General features: G+C 38.2%; 1 protein-coding gene across 1 annotated transcript; it reads left to right on the plus strand.

Annotated features, from left to right (window-relative positions):
• The first annotated feature begins 1135 nt into the window (after positions 1-1135).
• Positions 1136-18317, plus strand: colq (collagen-like tail subunit (single strand of homotrimer) of asymmetric acetylcholinesterase). Its single transcript, XM_056234437.1, has 17 exons — positions 1136-1554; positions 2877-2986; positions 3262-3372; positions 5340-5384; positions 9343-9369; positions 11379-11450; positions 12315-12377; positions 12482-12508; positions 12647-12691; positions 12787-12822; positions 13573-13653; positions 13744-13840; positions 14794-14930; positions 15063-15182; positions 15403-15529; positions 16474-16576; positions 17264-18317. Exons 1-17 carry the CDS (start codon positions 1464-1466, stop codon positions 17331-17333), a joined length of 1362 nt encoding a protein of 453 aa, XP_056090412.1. The 5' UTR covers positions 1136-1463; the 3' UTR covers positions 17334-18317.
• Positions 18318-20299: the final 1982 nt, after the last annotated feature.

Consider the following 20299-nt stretch of genomic DNA (forward strand, 5'->3'; position numbering starts at 1 on the left):
TACAATTTTGAAATGACATGTAAATGATGACTGAATTTCTCCTTTTAAAGAGAAAATGCTAAATAACAATGTCAAATAACAAATGAAGGGACATTTCACTAGTTAATACTATGTATATTTGATCATTTTATTTGACTGTTTCAATTAATTTTTTTAATTCCCACTGTATATTTTGAGTATTTTAACCTCTGATCTCAGGTCAGTGTTGTGTGGCACTGCTCCTGAGGGCTTCTGTTTAAGCTCATCTCAGTATCTGTGTAATTGAGGTCTTCCTGGCCTCGTCTTCTGCTCTTTCATAAGGTATCATAACTGTGGTGCTTTTTATCACAGAGTGAGAGAGCTTCTCCTCCTTGGCCTTGGCAGATCACACCATTTTCACAATTCTACATTGTGGAAATGTTCCCAACAGTTTTACAGCATATAAAAGAACCATTTTCACAGCCAAATGTGTAAAGGTGAGAATGTTCACATTATTAAAGCCTTATAATTGTGTTAATTATTGTGCACTTACAAAAATGTCCTTATGTACATTGTTATTGTATAAAAGTGATAGTGATTTAAAAAATATTTTTCTAATAACAGCTTGTGATAAGAAACAATGAATGTACTGCAATGTTGATGTTCTTTTGAAAGATTTTGTTGTAAAATTAAAATGCGATTCATAAGAAGCCATCTCTGCCTGTCTTTCTCTCCATCTCCCTGTCTGTCTGTCTCCTTGGTTCTGCACTTTGTCTGATTGCAGGCATTTACAGACTGCATCTCCCATTAGGCTTTTGAACGGCCCTCTTCATAATTGCTCTGTCATTAATTCTGAGGGAAAGTAAAGGCGCCAATAAATTGTGAGCAGTGGTGGTCGATAAGTCCTGAAGAGGAAAAAAAAAAAGGACACAGAGAGAGGGAGGGCGAGGGGGTCTGGAAAACATCTGTGATATTCCACTACGGAGCATGCTGGCTTATTCTGTCATTTTATGCATGTGTGTGCATCACATGCCAGTGGCAGCCCGTCTCAGATTTAAGTTTCTCATTTCGAACATTATAGATGCTCAAGCCTCAAACCAAAAGCAGGTTTGACTTTCTAGCGTTCTATACAAACAGATCATCTATAAATGAATGCCTGTAGTTCAACTTCACCACTTGCATGACACCTTGTCACTTCAATGTCATTTCTATCCATACTGTTTTGTTTTCTCTGTCCATTTGAGGCAGGGGAAACAAAGGCAGTGCTGGCAGTAGTAACAGGCTAATATTGGCTACAGAGGGCAGCTGACCGACTGCCTCCTGTATATTTAGCTCAGGGCCAATACATGGGAGAGGTGTAACAGACATTGGCTGGCATTCACTTCTCCTAAAGGCGTGGATCTAGTGTGTGTGTGAGAGAGAGAGTGGCAGGGAGAGAGAGGAGTAGTGCGGGACTGCCTCAGATCACTCCTCGGTGCTATTGGAGGTAGACGGCAGCCGGCAGAATGATTCTGTTCTCGCTTGGACTATATTTTCAACTCCTCTGCTATGTGTCGTCATTCTCTTACGTGGAGAACATATTCCCTCTCCCAACAGGTAAGACATCACTCTCTTTTGCACATGTTTGGTAGGTGCTGATATTAGGGGTTTTCTCTTACAGAGGGAAGTTTGTTTGCACAATATGCAAATCTGACTATTTTCAGCAACATAAGCTTGTTTGACCAACTTGGTATTTTCATGAATCATGCAAATTAGATAAATGCAGTTGCAGAATATGCATAACTTGACTCGGGTTGCACTGCTCGTTATGAGATGTTACCCTGATTTTGCAATACATTTCCCCACAGGCATCAATGAATTATCTCTGGTTATTATCTCTAATGGCAAAATGGCAGTGTTTCAGTTTTGTCGGCCAATACTGCAGTGAAAAGTTTAATTCGGCAAGTGCTTCTTTTTTTCTTTTTTTTTTTGCAAAGTTAACAGATTTTTTTTGTACTTTATATTTGAATGTACTGTGATACTTGTATATATGGTCACTTTTTTTCTCCTGCACAGCAATAAAATATATATATATATATTACATAAAAAATGTGGGAAAGTATTTCGACACTTAAGTCACACTTAATGTATGAATATCATTGCATTATATACGCTTTATATACAAGTACCATTTATTTGAAATAAAGACAGATTATGCATAACCACAAATATTCAAAAGACATTAGGTTGATAAAACAATACATATACTGTTCATTATGACAAGAAAAAGTAATTTTCAGACGTTAGTGGATCCTTTTCATAGTAATGAAAATACTTTATAATAAAGTAACTATAATAATAAATATATACTTATAATAAGTAACGATGAACTGCATTTATTTAGTACACATCTTTTTCTTCTGCACCTGACCAATTAATACTAGCACTTACCTTTTCTATTCTATACTATTCTATTTAACCTTGTTATGTGTACTGTGCTAGACTAACTGAGACTTGTTACAGCACTTGTTTACTGTTTCCCTCTTGTTGGTCTTATTGCTTCTATTGTTCTCCTCATTTGTAAGTCGCTTTGGATAAAAGCGTCTGCTAAATGATTTAATGTAAACGTAACTGTGTGAACTTGAGGTGAACTGACTTCATAGAATCTCTAAAAATCACCTTGACACCAGTTGATGAAGTCATCATAAATGCCTTATTTTTTAGAAAAGCTCTAGCGTCATGTGTTTGCAGATAAATCTTTAAATATCCAGTAGTTTCAGGAATGAATGGCCTTTCGTTACACTCTTATCCACATGATAACTATCATAGCTGTCATGTGTTTCAGTCTCTCTTTTCCAAAACAGTGGCGTGAAACCCTGTTCCGCTGGCCCACGTGTCTGTTGACATGTTCCTCATGAACCTCATTTCCCCACATCTAGATCTCCAGTTGCTGGAAACCAGAAAGAAATTCAACCCCTGCTGTTTACTGAGTCCACCTCCGCCCCCTCTCTTCCCTCCACCCCCTTCACTGTGGCGGCAGGGGTCTCTGGTGAGTCCTGACACATGACCGCTGATCCAGCACCTGCATTTTATGTAGGTTCCCGGTCAAAGGTTACATCAAGTGTTCAGGGTGTGAGTAAATACATTAAGTTTGTCCCTAGGACCACAACAGCTGTGTCTACATTACTTTGATAAATTAATGCAAATAAAGGTCAAAAGAGGTTTGTGATTACCACTGAAGCTGCAAAGACTGTAACTATTTATTTAACATTTTCTCATTTCATCATATTTCTCAGATTTTATTTTATGTGACTTGTCTTATAGACTGAGACTGGTGTTACACCAAAAGAGGGGAAATCAGAAGAGAAGCACAATCCCACAACCCACACATGTTCCCCAGGGCCTCCAGGACCAGCAGGACCTCCTGGCCCTCAGGTATGTGCTTCAAATGTGATATAATGTTGAGGACGAAACCATATGCATTCACATACAGTACATTTTTTGTCACAAAAACTGGCAAGATTTTAAAATAAAACTATGTGACTGTAATCAACTCAAATCAGCGAAAATCTGTTGTTGTTTGAAGGCTAGTTTGATTTTACACTGTTTGAATGGCAAACACTGTGTTCAAGAGCTAGAGGGTATATGAGGGTATACAAAAGGAAAAATCTTGTTTAGATTCCTAAAATGTTCTCTTGGTTTCGGTTCTCTTTATTTGGTTTTGAAAAACTTTATAAAACGGTTAGTTCCAGTCCTTGATTCTAATTGGATGTCATGTGTTGTAACTATCATATCAATTATCATGAATATAAATATTATTGTTGGTCGCACCACGTTACTTTTTTCTAATTGGTGAACAGAAATTTGTCATTATTTTCAACAAAAAAAATGTTTGTCAAAGAAAATCATAAATTCTTAATTCTCAATTAATCTTTATGCTTTTGCAGTCATGAAAACAGTCCACAGGAGAAAACCAAAGCAAAGATAATACTGGGCAATGAGTAGGCCTACAACTAAACTGAGGGCTTAAAAACACAGGAGAAAACAAACTGAACAAGAAACGGGTGCACAAAGCAATCAGTAACCATGACAACAAATATTAAATGAGAACTCAGGCAAACAGGAACAGGGAAAATCAAACTTAAGGACTATTTACACACTGTTTTAAAAAAAAACTTTTTATGCATTTTGGCCGTTCGTTTAAACGTCAATGGCACTTTGGGGGCCTCAAAATGCAGACTTTTGAAAAGGGGTTTCAAAACGATACCGTTATTATCTCTGTGTAAAGTACAAAAATGCGAATCTGTGGAAACGGTGACGGCATGCACATGTGTATTACGTGTTCAGTCTATAGGCACGCGCATTTGGTGTGTATGTGCGCAGGCGCGTAGTCTATTTAAAAAGTGACAAAGTGACATTGCCAACTACTGGCCTGGCAGCATAATACAGCGTTTTTGGTCGTTTTTGCGGACCCGTTTGAACGGGGATTGTTGTAACAATGTCGTCATTTGTAACAAGAAAAAACTTTTCCGTTTTTAGTACATTGTTGTCGTGTAAACATAATAACCCTAAATAACTAAATTGCTAAATAAAACCTTACAGATTTACTAAAACTAAATAACCCTTACAGATTCTCAGGACAGTTGTATCAGCGTGACATTTGTTTCTTTATGAATTTTAATTCAAAAATTTAAAACTTGCTCATCATAGAAAAATTGTATTCGTGTCAATGTCATTTTTATGTATTTCTGAATAAATAAATAGATCTGAATAAAAAAAATTAGCATCATGTCATTGACACATAAGCTATGTTTACCAGTACAGACTCTGTCAAACTCAAATGTTAAGTATTTATTCAGAAGTAATAACAGCAGTCACGTGCAAATCTGTTGAGGGTTGCGTAGTTGGTGAAGGTGCTTCAAGGAAGCCGAGTATTGGGTTGTCACAATGGTCAGTTCCAGCTCTGTAATTAGCCTTCATAACCCTCTCAGCAAGTGAGACCCGTGTGAGTTCCCCAGACGTCTTTCTGTAGTGACACGGATGTGACCAGTTTGGCCCCCCACGACACAGCAGGCCATTAACGCTCCACATTTAGAGCAGATGGAAATAGACTTTTTCCATTGCCAGTCTCTGCTCCATCGTGCCATTCTTAGAAACAACCCCAAGAGAGACACACAGACACTCGAAGCCCCAAGAGAGAGTTCACCCCTTCCCTGCAAGTTCACTCTGAAAACAGTTTAATCCCTGTCATAGGTTTTCAATTATGTGGTGAATATTGTGATTGTCAGCCAGGAAGACTTGGTCAAAATAACTGTTATAGATACTTTGGCTTTAGACTATGATATTACCTGAAATTGCAAGAGGTTATCTATAAAGTTTTGCAATGTCTGTGTTATGATCAGGGTACTGCTGGACTGCCAGGACCAAAGGGACCAAAGGGAGATAAGGTACGACACATACTTATTTAAATACACAGTACATATATAAGTGATCCAGTGAGGTCAGGAAACAAATAAGATTGTATTATTATTATTATTATTATTATTATGGTAATACAGTCCTTTTCAGCATATACATATTATGTATTTATTATAGTAATTATAATAACTGGCTAATAACTAGGTACTAACCCTGAACCTACCCCAAAACCTAACTACTAATTACTAATTACTGAGCAAATTCTCTCACAGTATTTTTTATTTTAACACCTATAATATTTCAGTTTTGTGGATATGTTTTTTTATACCATTAACATTTATGCCTTGCCCCATAGACTTCTATTGTAAGTAGATTACTAACACAATTGTTGCCTGTTTTACAAACTGAGGGATGGGCCAGAATAATTGGTAACACTTTATTTTACTATGTCCTTGTTACATGTTACATGTAGTTCTTATAGTAATTAATTTAAATTGTGAATTACATGAAACTAACCTAAACCACATCCTGATTCTAACCCTAAGATGTAAGTACATGTAGCTCTATAAGTACATGTAGCTAATTATTATTACTCAATATTTACATGTATAATTACACTGTAACACGGACATCTTAAAATAAAGTGTAACTGAATAATTTTCTGTGGTAATTATCATCATGCCACAGATGCTGTTAATGGCAACCTTGTGGATTCCTTTAATTCACATGGCAATCCCTGTCATGTGTTTAAAAGGATAGTTCATTCTTATGTAACTCATTCTCATGTCACTCCAAACCTTTATTACCTTCTTTCTTCTGTGGAACACATAAAAAGATATTTTGAAAAATGTCTTAATGTTTTCTGTACATGAATGTAATGTAGTCCAGTGTTGTTTTGGACCCCAATGATTTGCATTGTATGGGCAAAAACAGACTCTTTAAAGGGTTAGTTCACCCAAAAATGACAATTCTGTCATTAATTACTCACCCTCATGTCGTTTCAAACCCGTAAGACTTTCGTTCATCTTGGTAACACAAATAAATAACTTTTTGATGAAATCTGAGAGCTTTTTGCTTTCTGTATGTCCCTCCATTGACAGCTACGCAACTATCACTTTGACGCTTCAAAAAGTTCATAAAGAGATCGTAAAACTAATCCATGTGAATTGAGTGGTTTAGTCCAAATTTTCTGAAGAGACTCGATCGCTTAAGCCTAGTTCACACTACATCAGTGGTTCCCAAACCTGTCCTCACGGCACCCCAACACTGCACGTTTTCTTTATCTCCCTAATCAAACACACCTGATTCAACTCATCAGCTCATTATCACATGGGTTAATGAGCTGATGAGTTGAATCAGGTGTGTTTGATTAGGGAGATAAAGAAAACGTGCAGTGTGGGGTGCTGTGAGGACAGGTTTGGGAACCACTGCACTACATGATTTTAAAACGTCGGGCTGAACTGTGCGGTTAACACTACATAACTTGCTCTCTGTGAAATCAGGAGTGTTCAAGTTGTTGAGCTAATTCACACCACACGACACAACGTGATTGATCCGCAACAGGAGGTAACGCACTACACGAGTTGACAACAACTCTGTCACCCAACGATTCTATCTGGTCTACAAACCACGTTTGGTCACGAAAAATCACGCGATAAAACGAACCGGAAATGACGCGAAACAGCACGCGCGCCAATACCCAGCGAAGAAGACGAAGAAGAACACAACACGCGAACATGCCTTGCTCTGATTGGCTGTAGCTCATGACATCACGTGAGCTTGAGTCGTGCGACAGCTCTGGATATCTAGCATGCTAGATATTTTTCTGGGCTCGGCGACGCGTCTGCGAGGCGTCTGCTAGCGTCTTTGATGCGTTGTTGGCTCTTTCATACTAACAGATTGGCGAGCGTTCATCACCCGCTAATCCCCCGCGATTTGCACGCGATAACACCCTGACCTGTCGGCGAGCTCAACGATTTGCAAATCGGGCTTAAAATCATGTAGTGTGAACTAGGCTTTATATGAACAGATTGAATTTAGGCTTTAATTCACATTTAAACATTCATCAACTCACACATCACTTGGGGTAAACGGAAGCTCAAGCATGTTCGCTTGATGTGCAAGAACCAATGAGGTTCATTTTCGTGTTACGCAGCAGGGTTGAGCTTCTACAGGAACCAATGAGGTTCATTCTCGTGTTACGCAGCACGGTTGAGCTTCTACAGGAACCAATGAGGTTCATTCTCGTGTTACGCAGCACGGTTGAGGTTCTACAGGAACCAATGAGGTTCATTTTCGTGTTACGCAGCACGGTTGAGCTTCTACAGGAACCAATGAGGTTCATTTTCATGTTACGCAGCAGGTTTGAGCTTCCTCAAGAACCAATGAGGTTCATTCTCGTGTTACGCAGCACGTTTGAGCTTCAAGAACCAATGAGGTTCATTCTCGTGTTACGCAGCAGGTTTGAGCTTCCTCAAGAACCAATGAATGAATGAATGAATGAATGAGGCATTTATATAGCGCTTTCAAATGTACTACTGTACACCCAAAGCGCTTTACAATCATATCAGGGGTTCTCTCCTCAACCACTACCAGTGTGCAGCATCCACGTGGATGATGCGATGGCAGCCACAGTACAACGGCGCCAGTGCGCTCACCACACACCAGCTATAGTTGGAGAGAAGAGAGAGTGATAGAGCCAATTCAGTGGATGGGGATTATTAGGAGGCCATGATTGGCAGGGGCCAATGGGTGGGATGTGGCCAGGACACCGAGGTTACACCTCTACTCTTTACGAGAAGTGCCATGGGATTTTTAATGACCTCAGAGAGTCAGGGCCTCGGTTTAACGTCTCATCCGAAGGACGGTGTTCTTTGACAGTATAGTGTCCCCGTCACTATAATGGGGCGTTAGAACCCACACAGACCACAGTGTGAGCGCCCCCTGCTGGCCTCACTAACACCTCTTCCAGCAGCAACCTAGTTTTCACAGGAGGTCTCCCATCCAGGTACTAACCAGGCTCAGCCCTGCTTAGCTTCAGTGGGCAACCAGTCTTGGGCTACAGGGTGATATGGCTGCTGGCAATGAGGTTCATTCTCGTGTTACGCAGCTCGTTTGAGCTTCCTCAATAACCAATGAAGTTATTCTTGTGTTGCACAGCACGTTTGAGCTTCTGCAGGAACCAATGAGGTTTATTCTCGTGTTACGCAGCACGTTTGAGCTTCTGCAGGAACCAATGAGGTTCATTCTCGTGTTACGCAGCACGTTTGAGCTTCTGCAGGAACCAATGAGGTTCATTCTCGTGTTACGCAGCACGTTTGAGCTTTTGCAGGAACCAATGAGGTTCATTCTCGTGTTACGCAGCACGTTTAAGCTTTCACAAGAACCAATGAAGTATATTCTCGTGTTACGCAGCACGTTTGAGCTTCCTCAAGAACCAATGAGGTTCATTCTCGTGTTACGCAGAACGTTTGAGTTTCCACAAGAGGTTTGTTCTTGTGCGTCAAGCAGGTTCGGTTGAGCTTCTGTTTATGTTCGCTGATCCGTGTTTATATGTGAATAAAAGACTACATTAAATCAAAATTTGGACTAAACCGCTCAATTCATATGGATTTGTTTTATGACCTGTTAATGAACTTTTTGAAGCGTCAAAATTGTAGTTGCGTAGACTGTCAACGGAGGGACAGAAAGGTCTTAGATTTCATCAAAAAGATCTTTGTGTTCTGAAGATGACCTTAAGTCTTGCGGGTTTGGAACGACATGAGGGTGAGTAACTAATGACAGAATTTTCATTTTTTGGGTGAACTAACCCTTTAAAATGTCTACTTTTGCGTTCCACAGAAGATATAAAGCTTTACAATTGCTGAATAAATGATGACAGAACTATTCCTTTAAGTCAGTGACACTATCAGAACAAGACTGTATTGTGTAACACACTGATGGGCTGACTCTGTTCTTATTTCCTCCTCCCTTCCTCTGTGTTGCCAGGGTGAAATTGGAAGACCTGGACAAAAGGTGAGACTTAATGTCCTCTACTTTCCAAGTGGATTTGCTTAAAGAACAATGAATGAGGGATGCACACACATACACTTTAACAACTGCAGCTGGATGGAATTCAAAGCAAGCGCAACCTTGACACCGATACGCAGGTCACATGTTTCCACACGATCTTCTGTATGTATAAGCAGCGGAGTGCTTAAACATCAGGGGACGCTTATGGTCACCCTCATTAGGTTCAATCCACAATAGAACATCCCCATGGCTCCTATCCCACAATGTGATTTGTGGCTTGTGTGGTTTCCTGGAAGGCATTTGGGACCAGAGTCAGTAATACCTACTGCGGGTAAACTGAGAAGCCACTAAACCACTGCGCAGGGTTCTGGGTGTGCTGGTGCATTGTTTTACTCCAGGCAGGCACTGAGAGTAGAGTGCTACTGCTGTAGAAAGCTTTGCAGCATTGCATAGTAATTTCGCTTAGTGCTGGGGCAGCCCAATAAATCATTCCCTCTCCCACAATCCCCGGCTCCTGCCCTTAGCACATAATTTAATTAAAGCCAGGAGACTGATGGGGTTTGGTTTAGTTTGCTCTCTCTCTCTCTCTCTCTCTCTCCTGATGGCTGTTTTGTCCCTCAGAGCACTCAGAAGACACGTTGTCCTCACCTTGTCCTTATTGCTCTGTGTTTTAGGAGCCAATCATCTTTAGGTGTTAAAAGGAACATAAGTCATAACACCTAAATAATACTCAATAGAATCGTAAATATTCCATTACATTTGTGTTCTTTGCATTTGGACATATGCCTGCCTCAATTACATTTCTGATTTACTGTATCGGTGCACTGTTATCGTTAACGACTGTTTTTGTCGAAGACCAACCGTTACATCCAGATCGGATTCAGAATGATGATCAAAACAAAGATGGAGTAGATCGAGTCCATCAACTCTCTTAATGCTTTGCACAGTCCTATAGCTCGTCCTGGGTCGACATTTCATTCAGTAACATTAGGCAGTTTTGATTTATATGCTGTTTATAATTGATGATCACGTTATTTCACATATGCATCTGCTTACATATGATATCACTTGTTTCTGCTTCTTCTTCACATGTTTTTTGATCAGGAGATTCTGTACTATTTCAGAAGATGTGTAATAGCGCCCCCTACCGTATAACAGTGAAAACACGTGAAGATGGCGGGGAAAGAGTTAATAAAGTCTATTTAAACTCAAATTGGTATACCTTACAGACGGCATGAAATGGAAGTTGTGCTGGTCTTTTCTTCCCTATTGTGATGTATATCTGAGTGAAACGGCTTCATAAACAAGAAATGTAGGGCGGGACTTGATTTTGTCCATCGGGAATTGATTGGATGGTTGTGGTTTGCTGTTACTCTGATGTCATGTGAGTGACAGCTTGTCCCACCCTCGCGCTGAGAGAAACAAGAAAGAGGGAGGGGAAGTTACTTTGATTAAAGTTGACAAGGGCACAGGAATTTAAAAATAACATAATCATGTTCACGGATAAATCATTTATAATAAATACTGCAATATTCCATATAAAAACAAAAACTGTAAGTTTTGACATCATGGTGATTTTAAAGGTGCTTTACAAAACAAAAAGCTCTCATCCACAATCCACAATAAAATCCACAATATAAGTTCTGTTGTATCAAGACCATATTATCAATGCTACTTAATGAATATACTTAATAAAATTAAGTTTTAATGAAAATTTGTCCTAATCAATTTTGTTATGCGGTAACTGTGCCGAGCCACTGAATTAGACAGCCTCCCATCCAAAACCTGTGCACTAAAGATATGTCAGCCAAAACAATGTCAGTAAACCTGATCATGCAAAACTACTGACATGCGGAGAGTGTTTTTTAAGCCAAGACCACTTTCCCAGGACATCTATTTCAGTGAAATCTGAATGTCGCTAAATGTCACTTTTTATTTATTTTTGTTTTATTTTATAGTACCTTTAAATGTTTAGCTTTGTGTGCTAGATTTATAGCTTGTATGTGTTACAGGGGCGCACTGGCCCTCCTGGTCTCCCAGGACGACAGGGATCAAGCGGATGGCAAGGACCAACTGGGCCTAAAGTGAGTAATTCATTCCATCCTCATGTGAACACAATTCCTGCTGATTCTCTTTACAGAAGGCAGGAACTAACTTGAAGTAGATTCACATTTGTCTGGATGAAAAAGCAAATATTCTGTATCTCAAAATATTGTAGAATCTAAAACATTTCTTCACCTACATACTGTATATCTGCAATATATATGTTTTTCATAAAACTGTTTCATGTTTGACTGTAAATTAACATTCAAAGATTTGGGGCCAGTAACGTTCTTTTATGTTTAAAAATATATATCTTATGCTCACCAAGGCTTGCATTTATTTGATCATAAATACAGTTAACAGTAATATTGTGAAATATTACTTAAATTTAAAAGAACTATTTTTTTTTAATATATTTTAAAATGTAATTTATTCCTGTGATGGTAAAGCTGAATTTTTAGCAGATAGCGTTAAAAACGATAAAAGATATTAATACATAATATTTTTGTTAATTCTTTGACGAATAGAAAGATCAATTGATGAATAAGTATTAAGTATAAGTTTCCCTGTGTGTTTTGTGTTTCTGGACTTTTATTTTGTATTGTTTCCTGTTTCTAGCTTTTTAGTCCTTTTGTAGTTCTTTTGGTTCCCCTTGTTTGCACCTGTTATCTAGTTCGCCTGTTTGTGTTTTTAAACCCCAGTGTTTCCTGTGTTGTTTTTGTCGATGATGTCCTCAGTTCTGCTCCTGTGATTCCTGGTTTCTGTTCCTTGTGCTTGGATTATTGTTTAACTAAATGTGTTTGAGTTGTTCGAGTTTTGTTCGAGTTTTGCCAGTGTGACCGAACCCTTGTGACACATTTGCAGTGAATGCTTTAGTGTACAGTGACTCCTATGTGTTTTAACAGGGGGAGAAAGGTGACCCTGGGCTGATGGGCATGCCAGGGGCAAGAGGACCAATTGGACCCAAGGTCTGGACCCAACGTCCTGAATTAGTATTGCTATAGTCATAATGCCTTGTCATATGGACACAGAATAATGTGCTCTGTGTGTTAATGTTAATTTCTTTCTGCAGGGCTTCCCTGGACATAAGGGAGAAAAAGTGAGTTACCTCTCTGAACCCACTATAATTCATCATTCAATTCATTCTTTCACTTTTTTTCCCCTGTTGTTCATCAAATGACCCTTTTTATCTTGTAAATGATTTAATGTCACCGGGGTTTTGATGTTGTCCTGCTAGGGCTCACATGGTTTCAGAGGTGAAATTGGCTTAAAGGGTGACAAGGTAAGTTACCAGAGTACTTGTGTTGCAATACAAGTTTGAATCGGTCTAAACAATAATTCATTTTTGTACAAAGACTGCATCTTTCTCTGTTTCAGGGATCAATTGGTCTTCCTGGAATGCTTGGGCAAAAGGTGCTGAAAATATTACTACGTTTTTAGCCTTTCATATTATTACAGGATTATGCTAGAGGAGGTTATACTGGTTAACTGTATATGCTATATTACATAATATATATTATAAGTTATTGTACAGTTAGCACTATTTATAATAATGCAGTGGTCTATTTTTATTGGTAACAATGAGGTCCCATTAGTTAACATTAGATAATGCATTAACTATAACATCAACAATAACAATGAGCAATACAATTGTTACAGTATTTATTTACTGTATCTTTGTTAACGTTAATTAATAAAAATACAACTATTACTTTTGATTTTAATAATGTATTAGTAAATGTTGATATTAACATTAACTAAAATTATTACATGCAAAAGGTACTTTTCATTGTTAGTTCATGTTAACTAATGTAGTTAAATAAAGTTAACAAATGGAAAATTTGTTAATGGGATAGTTCACTCAAAAATGAAAAGAAAAAATGTTTTATTAATTACTCACCCTCATGTCGTTCCAAACCTGTAAGACTTTCGTTCATCTTTGAAACGCAAATGAAGATATTTTAATAAGATCTGAGCGATTTCTGTTCCTCCATTGACAGCCTACGCAATTAACACTTTGATGCCTCAAAAAGTTAATTAAGTGATAGTAAAACTAATCCATGTGAATCGAGCGGTTTAATAAAAAATTTCTGAAGTTCATATACAGTATATACTTATATACAGTAATATAGTATTATATGTCATTTTAAAATTCTTTCTCAGGGTGAAATGGGCCCAAAAGGAGAACCTGGAAGCTCAGGGAACAGGGGACCCACCGGCCGCCCAGGAAAAAGGGGAAAGCAGGTGATCCATCCTTAAACACATTATAGCAACATGATAACAAAGCAAAAGCATTTGGAAATAAATGACCATTATCATTGATTTCTGATGCAGGGCTCAAAAGGTGACGGTGGTGCAATTGGACCCATGGGGCCTGCAGGCCCTCAGGGGGTCTCTGGTCACCCTGGCCCTCCTGGTTTGCCCGCCTCAGGTATTATATTTACATACAAGTATCAGATCTCAAATCTCTTCTGGTCTCTGAGGAAGGAAACTTCCCTAGAGAAATTACATGAAAATTTCAGAACAATTACAGTATCGTTCAAAAGTGTGGGGTTGGTACGTGTTTTTTGTTTTGTTTTGTTTTTTTACCGGTGCAATGTTTTTGAAGGCTGCATTTTATTTAATCAAAAACACACATAAATGTAATTTGTTCCTATGATGGCAAAGCTGAATGTTGAAAACAGTTCTGTTTAATGTTGTGGAAACCGTGATACTTTTTTTTCAGTATTCTTTGATGAATAGAAAGTTCAAAACCACAGCATTTATTTGAAATATTTTTACTAAAAGTCCTTACTGTCGCTTTTGATCAATTAAATATATCCTTGCTGAGTAAAAGTATTTCATTTTAAAAAAGATACGTTTAAAAAAAGACTCCAAATCTTTAAATAGTGGTGTGTTGTATGACTGGTGGTTCTTTTTTACAAACATTTACTAATTATTTATTTATATATTTATTTTTACTATATGCTACATCTTCTGAGTTGTTAGTTTGAGGATCACATGATGATATTGTAGCATTAGCCATTGCCATGTGCAGACGGTGAAGCACATGATCTTAAATCACCTCAGGAAATCCCACCGCTGGTCTATTTAGCTTCAGAAGCAACCTGATCTCCGGCTGAAACAGAAGCCCCAAAGGTGACTGAAGCCATGACATCATGTCCTTAACTGATGGCCGGAGCGGCCAAGCTTCGCGCAGAATCACAAACATTATGTCATCACTTTATTCACACCACAGCTGCTGTCTTGTTTTGGTTTCTGTGCATATTAACTCAATTGCTTACTCTTCATGATAGATGAGGGCCAGGTTTAGTAGCTCTTAAAATCACTCCATTACTTTTGCATCACATGGAGGGACATTTATGTTGTTTACCTCTCCTGCAGGACTGTACATGGTAGGACAGAAAGGAGAGAAGGGACAATCTGGCAGCCCAGGCCGCTGCGGATGCAATAGCGCCTCGAGTGTCAACCCCTCATTTGACCAGCACTTGCACCGGGGCATCTATCCCAGAGTGCCAGCGGTAAGCCACCAGTGCAGGAACGGTTTACAAACTAAGCCTGAATATTACCAGATATTTGTGCGCCTCACTGGATCCTCACTGGATTCCCAGTCCAACGTTCAGACATTTAATTATATTAAATGTCTGTTGCAGATATTTGTGGTGAATAACGAACAGGAGCTGAACCGCCTTCAGACCGACAACGCTTTGGCGTTCCGTAAAGATCAGAGGTCGCTTTACTTTAAAGACACTGATGGCTGGATGCCAATTCAGGTGCCCTTCAATAAACAAAATCCAAGTTATAAATGGGTAGTTGGCCTATTGACACTGAGAAAAGAGATGATCCTGTAATCTATATTATGTTTCTTGACCTTGGATGAATGTAAACCTATTGTAGGAGACCTTCAAAACAAAATTAGGTACCTTTAAAATAGCATAATAGGGGCATTTTAATAGTTTTACACACTTTAATAATAAGACTCTTTCATTCCAGTTAACGCCGTTCCAGTCGATGGAGCGGGATCCCGACCAGGACGGTTTCTGTGGAGACAGCATTGTGCAAGTGGAGAACGGAGAGGAGTGTGATGACGGAAATAAGGTGGTCACAGATGGCTGTGTCAGTAAGTATCTGGTTGAAACAGCGGAGTTCCTGCTGACAGCTTATTCTCAACGACATGGTGTAATGCTGTTTAATATGAGAGTGAGTTCTAAAATGGGAATGCAAGAATAATCGGGTCCTGTATAGCAAGCCGAGAATAACACCTTCATTCAGTAGTCACCCAAACAAATGCTCTCCTAATTCATTACACGGCGCTCTGGAATACTACATTCTGATTGGTCGATCACTGCATTCTGCGGTCAAATATTTTAGTACAATGACCTCTAAACTGCACAACTGGCTGTTGTCCCAGGCATCCGATTTCATACACAGCTGTGCTATCACTCGTATCGCTCTGTGGTCTCTGGGTTCTCATTTAATAAAATAATCTACCTCAAATCAATATTTGATTTTCATTTATTCTATTTATTTTGTGTGCCGTGTAAAAAGATGGATAATGTATGGTTGGTATGTCTGCGTTTATAACAGACAGATTGTACATTTATCTCTCACTGTAAAAAATGATTGCAATTTGTATTTAACGTGGTTAAAAGACAAATTACTTGAAAACTTAACTTAGTTCCCATACACTAAATGGTGAAAAACTGTAATAGATCTTATGGAATTTTTTGTGTCATTTGTGTTACCATGATGGGGTTTCGTATTTGTGTGAATGACATCTTCTATATACTAATATTTCCCTTCAACTTGTGGAAAAGCTACTTGTGATGAACACACAACGTGTGTTATTATTGGTTATTATGGTAGTTGTCAGTATATTTTAAAGGTAACAAACAGATTTGTCGTTTGGTCTACATTATTTCAGTTAAAGAAATGTTGTTGGTTTTTTTACTGTAAATTGAAGGTCAGTTTGTAAAAAAAAATCCAGTGAAGTTCTGCTGCTGTTTTTTTTTTTTTTTTTTTTTACAGTGTATGTTTCTCATTCTTTCTTTCCCTCTTTCCCAGAGTGCAAATTTGCATATTGTGGGGATGGATATCGCTATGAAGAGGCAGAGGAGTGTGACAGAAAGGATTTCGGCTTTCACACTTGCAGATCCTTTTTGCCTGGGTAAGACATTTCAAGCCAATATAAAAAGAGTTCAAAAAGGCTAAAATCCCATTGAACATGTAAGAGTACGGATGACAAAAAATCTACAATTATAATTTATTTTATTGGTCCCATCGAAGGTCAGCAGCAAAGACTTTGATTAATAAAGTGACATTAAATACATAAAGTATATTTGTGTTATTTAACATATCTAATTATTACAGGTTTGCGGTTTTATTTATCTTGAGGAATACTGAATCTGTTTTTGTGCAAGTGAGATGAGTCGATGGATGTTCACATTTAGTCTAGAACTAGAGGAGAGGTGTCAGTCAGTAAATGGGAAAACAGTAACTTTCGTTACTTATTTGAAAATGTAACTCAGATATTTTGTTGTAAATTTAAAAAAAGCAATGCGTTACTTTACTAGTTACTTGGAAAAAGTAATCTGATTATGTTACACACATTACTTGTAAGGTAATGGTTAGTACATAATAGTTAAAGACAATTTATTGAATATTATTATATTCTTTTTTTTACTGAATATTATACTCGATCACAATGTTATATTAAAGTAATATTTTAAAATAATTTTGTTTAGATTAAAAACCCTTACAAAAATAAAGGAAGACCCCATGGTCCTTGAAAACGCAGACTATAATATTTGACAAAATGTCCAAACAATAATAATGTCCATCTTTCTGTCCACAGATCTTATGGACATCTCAAATGCACAGCTGACTGTTTCATTGACTCAACAAACTGCAAGTATTTCACATGAGGACACAAGAAAGCAGTGTCTCAATTCAGCTGGCGAGATTCGTATAAACAACGACACTGAACACCGTAGATTCAGCAGATAAACTGAGAGTAGAAATCATTGAGGGAATTATCACAAACACATTAGCTGAACTCTTTCTTGACATGATGCTCTGAGGCCACGTAGCTCACTCGGGAAAGGAAAGCTTGGCAAAGCCATGGTTCTGCTCGCGCTCTTAAGAACTCCAACAGGACTTCAGACACCAATATCCGTTCATTCAGCCTCTGTTGCCTGCTGCCCGGCCCTGGCTCGACATTTGGCCAGTGTGGTTGGCAAGAGGAATCAAGCGAGTTGGGTGTCCTTGGAGATGGGTAAAAGACTCCTCAATACCTCAAAGTACTGTAGTACTGTTTCAGAGGAAAGCCATTTTCTCCTGGTCCACCCCACCTTCCCTTACACAGGGTGCTCTGTATGTGGAATGCAATGTGACATTGTTACTATAGTATTTTGCATGAGGCTGAGATTGCAGTAGACGTGTCAGCAGAGATCATCACCGAGGCATGTAAATGAGTAAAAGCTCATATCTTTAATTGTAATATTATGTAGGCTTAGACCAAACTGGTGCTTGGCCCTGGAAGAATCCTAATAATTTAACTATCTTAACACTGATGTACATTAGGATCAGTACAGCTTTGCATACTGGGTCCAAAATTAATCTGTTGCCATACAGCTCAACTGCGGGTATATTGAAAAAAATGTAGGAAATTTAACGTTCCAGACAAAAAAAAAAAAAAAAACTTTGGCTCCCAAAAATTATATTTAGCTAAAAGCCAAATTACTTTGTAATTGACAAATGTCAGAATGGCTATAAAGATGGTGGTTCAGAAGTGCTTTAGTACATTGCATGCATCCGACTTTGGCTTTCAGTACACGCTTCGATTTAATTCGAACATAACCAAAAAATGATTCACGGTTCAGTGAGGGAGTCACTTTTAAACTCAGTAACATCTCACTGACTTGGTCTCCGAGCAAATTCAAGGCTGGGTCATAAATTCTTTTGAATCACTCTATAAAAAGAACTGGTCCATATTGCATTATGGGCGAATTTCAAAAATGTGTATTTGCGCGCACTTTGGGAACTTTACTATAATGTTAACGGTATATTTTTACAGAATTTGTTCTCGAATCCGACATCACAGATCACGCTGTTCAAGAAACAGTCTCGCACTCTTACGAAATGATACTTGACAAAATCACACACTGAATCATATCAACTAGACTTTAAATTATCGTTGAAAAAAGGTACGTTTTTGTTGCATTAGCGACCATTTTACTTATCCTAATGTGAAACATTACCTCTCATATACCATTTATACACTCGCTTTAGTGGTTTCATGCAATTTCAACCATTGTTGCATTGACCCAAATGGCCAGTAAATCCATTTACTTACTCACCAAAATCACATTTTACTCCCGTTTGGCGCATGGCAGGTGTTATTTTTGGACCCTGGCTATAGAAGTGTTTTCACTAACAATTTAATCTAAAAAAGGCTGTATGAATGTACTTCAGCAGTAACCACAATAATACAACAATACTACTGCTGATTGACAATACTTTATTACTGATGTTTAAGGTTAGAATACCCTCCTTTCCAGGCTCTCAGTATGTCTTGCTGGGTCACACTTAGTCTAACATTTCCATCATATCTCAGGAAACCACTTAAAGATATCCAGAACCTTTCCACCTCCATGTGTGGAGTAAGGTGCGCATATTCCACAGTTTAGCCTAGTTCCACGCTGTTGTCTTGCGCTTCAAGAGCTTGCAGTCTTGAAGTAAAGCAAATACGGTTTATTTATTAGGGTTATGAGTCTAAAGATCTTAAATTAGGGTTGAAAAACCAACCCAATCTCATGAGAAAAAGTAACCATTTTATGATCCGGCGATTTATTTTGAATAAATTTGTACGAAAACATACCCTTTTTAGAAAAAGTAAGCATGTGAAGCTTCACCCGTAACCCCACATTCAAACCATACTGTCAATGGAGCGTAAGCAGCTCCTGCGAAAATGTACGAAACTCGTACGAATTAGCTACCAATTTGCCAAAATGTAAAATAGTTATGAATTGCCATGAGATTATGTTGGGAAAACCATACAGTATGTGAAGGCTCTACAGCTGTTATTGAACATTTTGTACTGTCTGCTATTGCAGGAGTAGCATTTTGCTGCTATTCAGGCTAAAGACTGTTGGATTAAGGCTGGACTGTTTATGCCGTTCCAAAGGCTTTAAATTGATTCATACCCAGTGCCAAAGTCCAGTCTGAATATACCTCAGCATATACAGTGTGCTTTAGCCTTTGTGATTACAGGACCTGAGGTGTAGCATACAGCACTTACTTACTGTTATATTCAGTGAAACTTTGCTTAAGTACCTTTGAGTTACATTACTTTTTTTGATCAACTGTAAGCCAGTTTTCCATAAGCTATGATGCATTTGCTACAGGAACCTCTTTGCTTACATTTCTGGGGTGATATTCCTGACTTATCTGTAGATTTCATGTAAAATATGATGGATATAATATGGAAATAAGTGTCTTGAATGTGTTATTCTGGTGCAACTGCATGTTCATCGTATACTCTTGTTAAAAAGATCAAGATTGCCACATTTCGATACATTGACGGCCTATAACAGGGAGGCGTTTTTGGAGTTAAAGTGCATTAAGCTTATAACTGACTGTTATCCTCATACTGTGTTTGTACAAACTGAGAAAAGATGTTATATATATTGCACAACAAACATACAAAAGAGACTGAATGTTTTGTCCTAGTGTAATTCGAAAGATGTTCTCAATATTAAAACATGTTTGATACTGTCCTGTAATCATGTTAAAATAAAGCTTGAAAAGCTAACTTATCACTGACCTTTATATTGGACCCATTCATTTTCTTCTCTTAAATATGAGTTTTGAGAGGACAAAATACTAGTGC

Source organism: Rhinichthys klamathensis, unplaced genomic scaffold (assembly GCF_029890125.1).
Source record: "Rhinichthys klamathensis goyatoka isolate OS25496 unplaced genomic scaffold, OSU_Roscu_1.1 h1tg000395l_1, whole genome shotgun sequence".
Classification (NCBI taxonomy): Eukaryota; Metazoa; Chordata; class Actinopteri; order Cypriniformes; family Leuciscidae; genus Rhinichthys; species Rhinichthys klamathensis.

Excerpts from the sequence above, each read along its gene's own strand:
- colq (XM_056234437.1), top strand. The coding sequence starts at position 1,464 with ATGATTCTGTTCTCGCTTGGACTATATTTTCAACTCCTCTGCTATGTG. Across the intron at positions 12,692-12,786 it reads TTGGCTTAAAGGGTGACAAG|GGATCAATTGGTCTTCCTGG; the intron begins GTAAGTTACCAG and ends TCTCTGTTTCAG. Across the intron at positions 14,931-15,062 it reads TCTATCCCAGAGTGCCAGCG|ATATTTGTGGTGAATAACGA; the intron begins GTAAGCCACCAG and ends TGTCTGTTGCAG.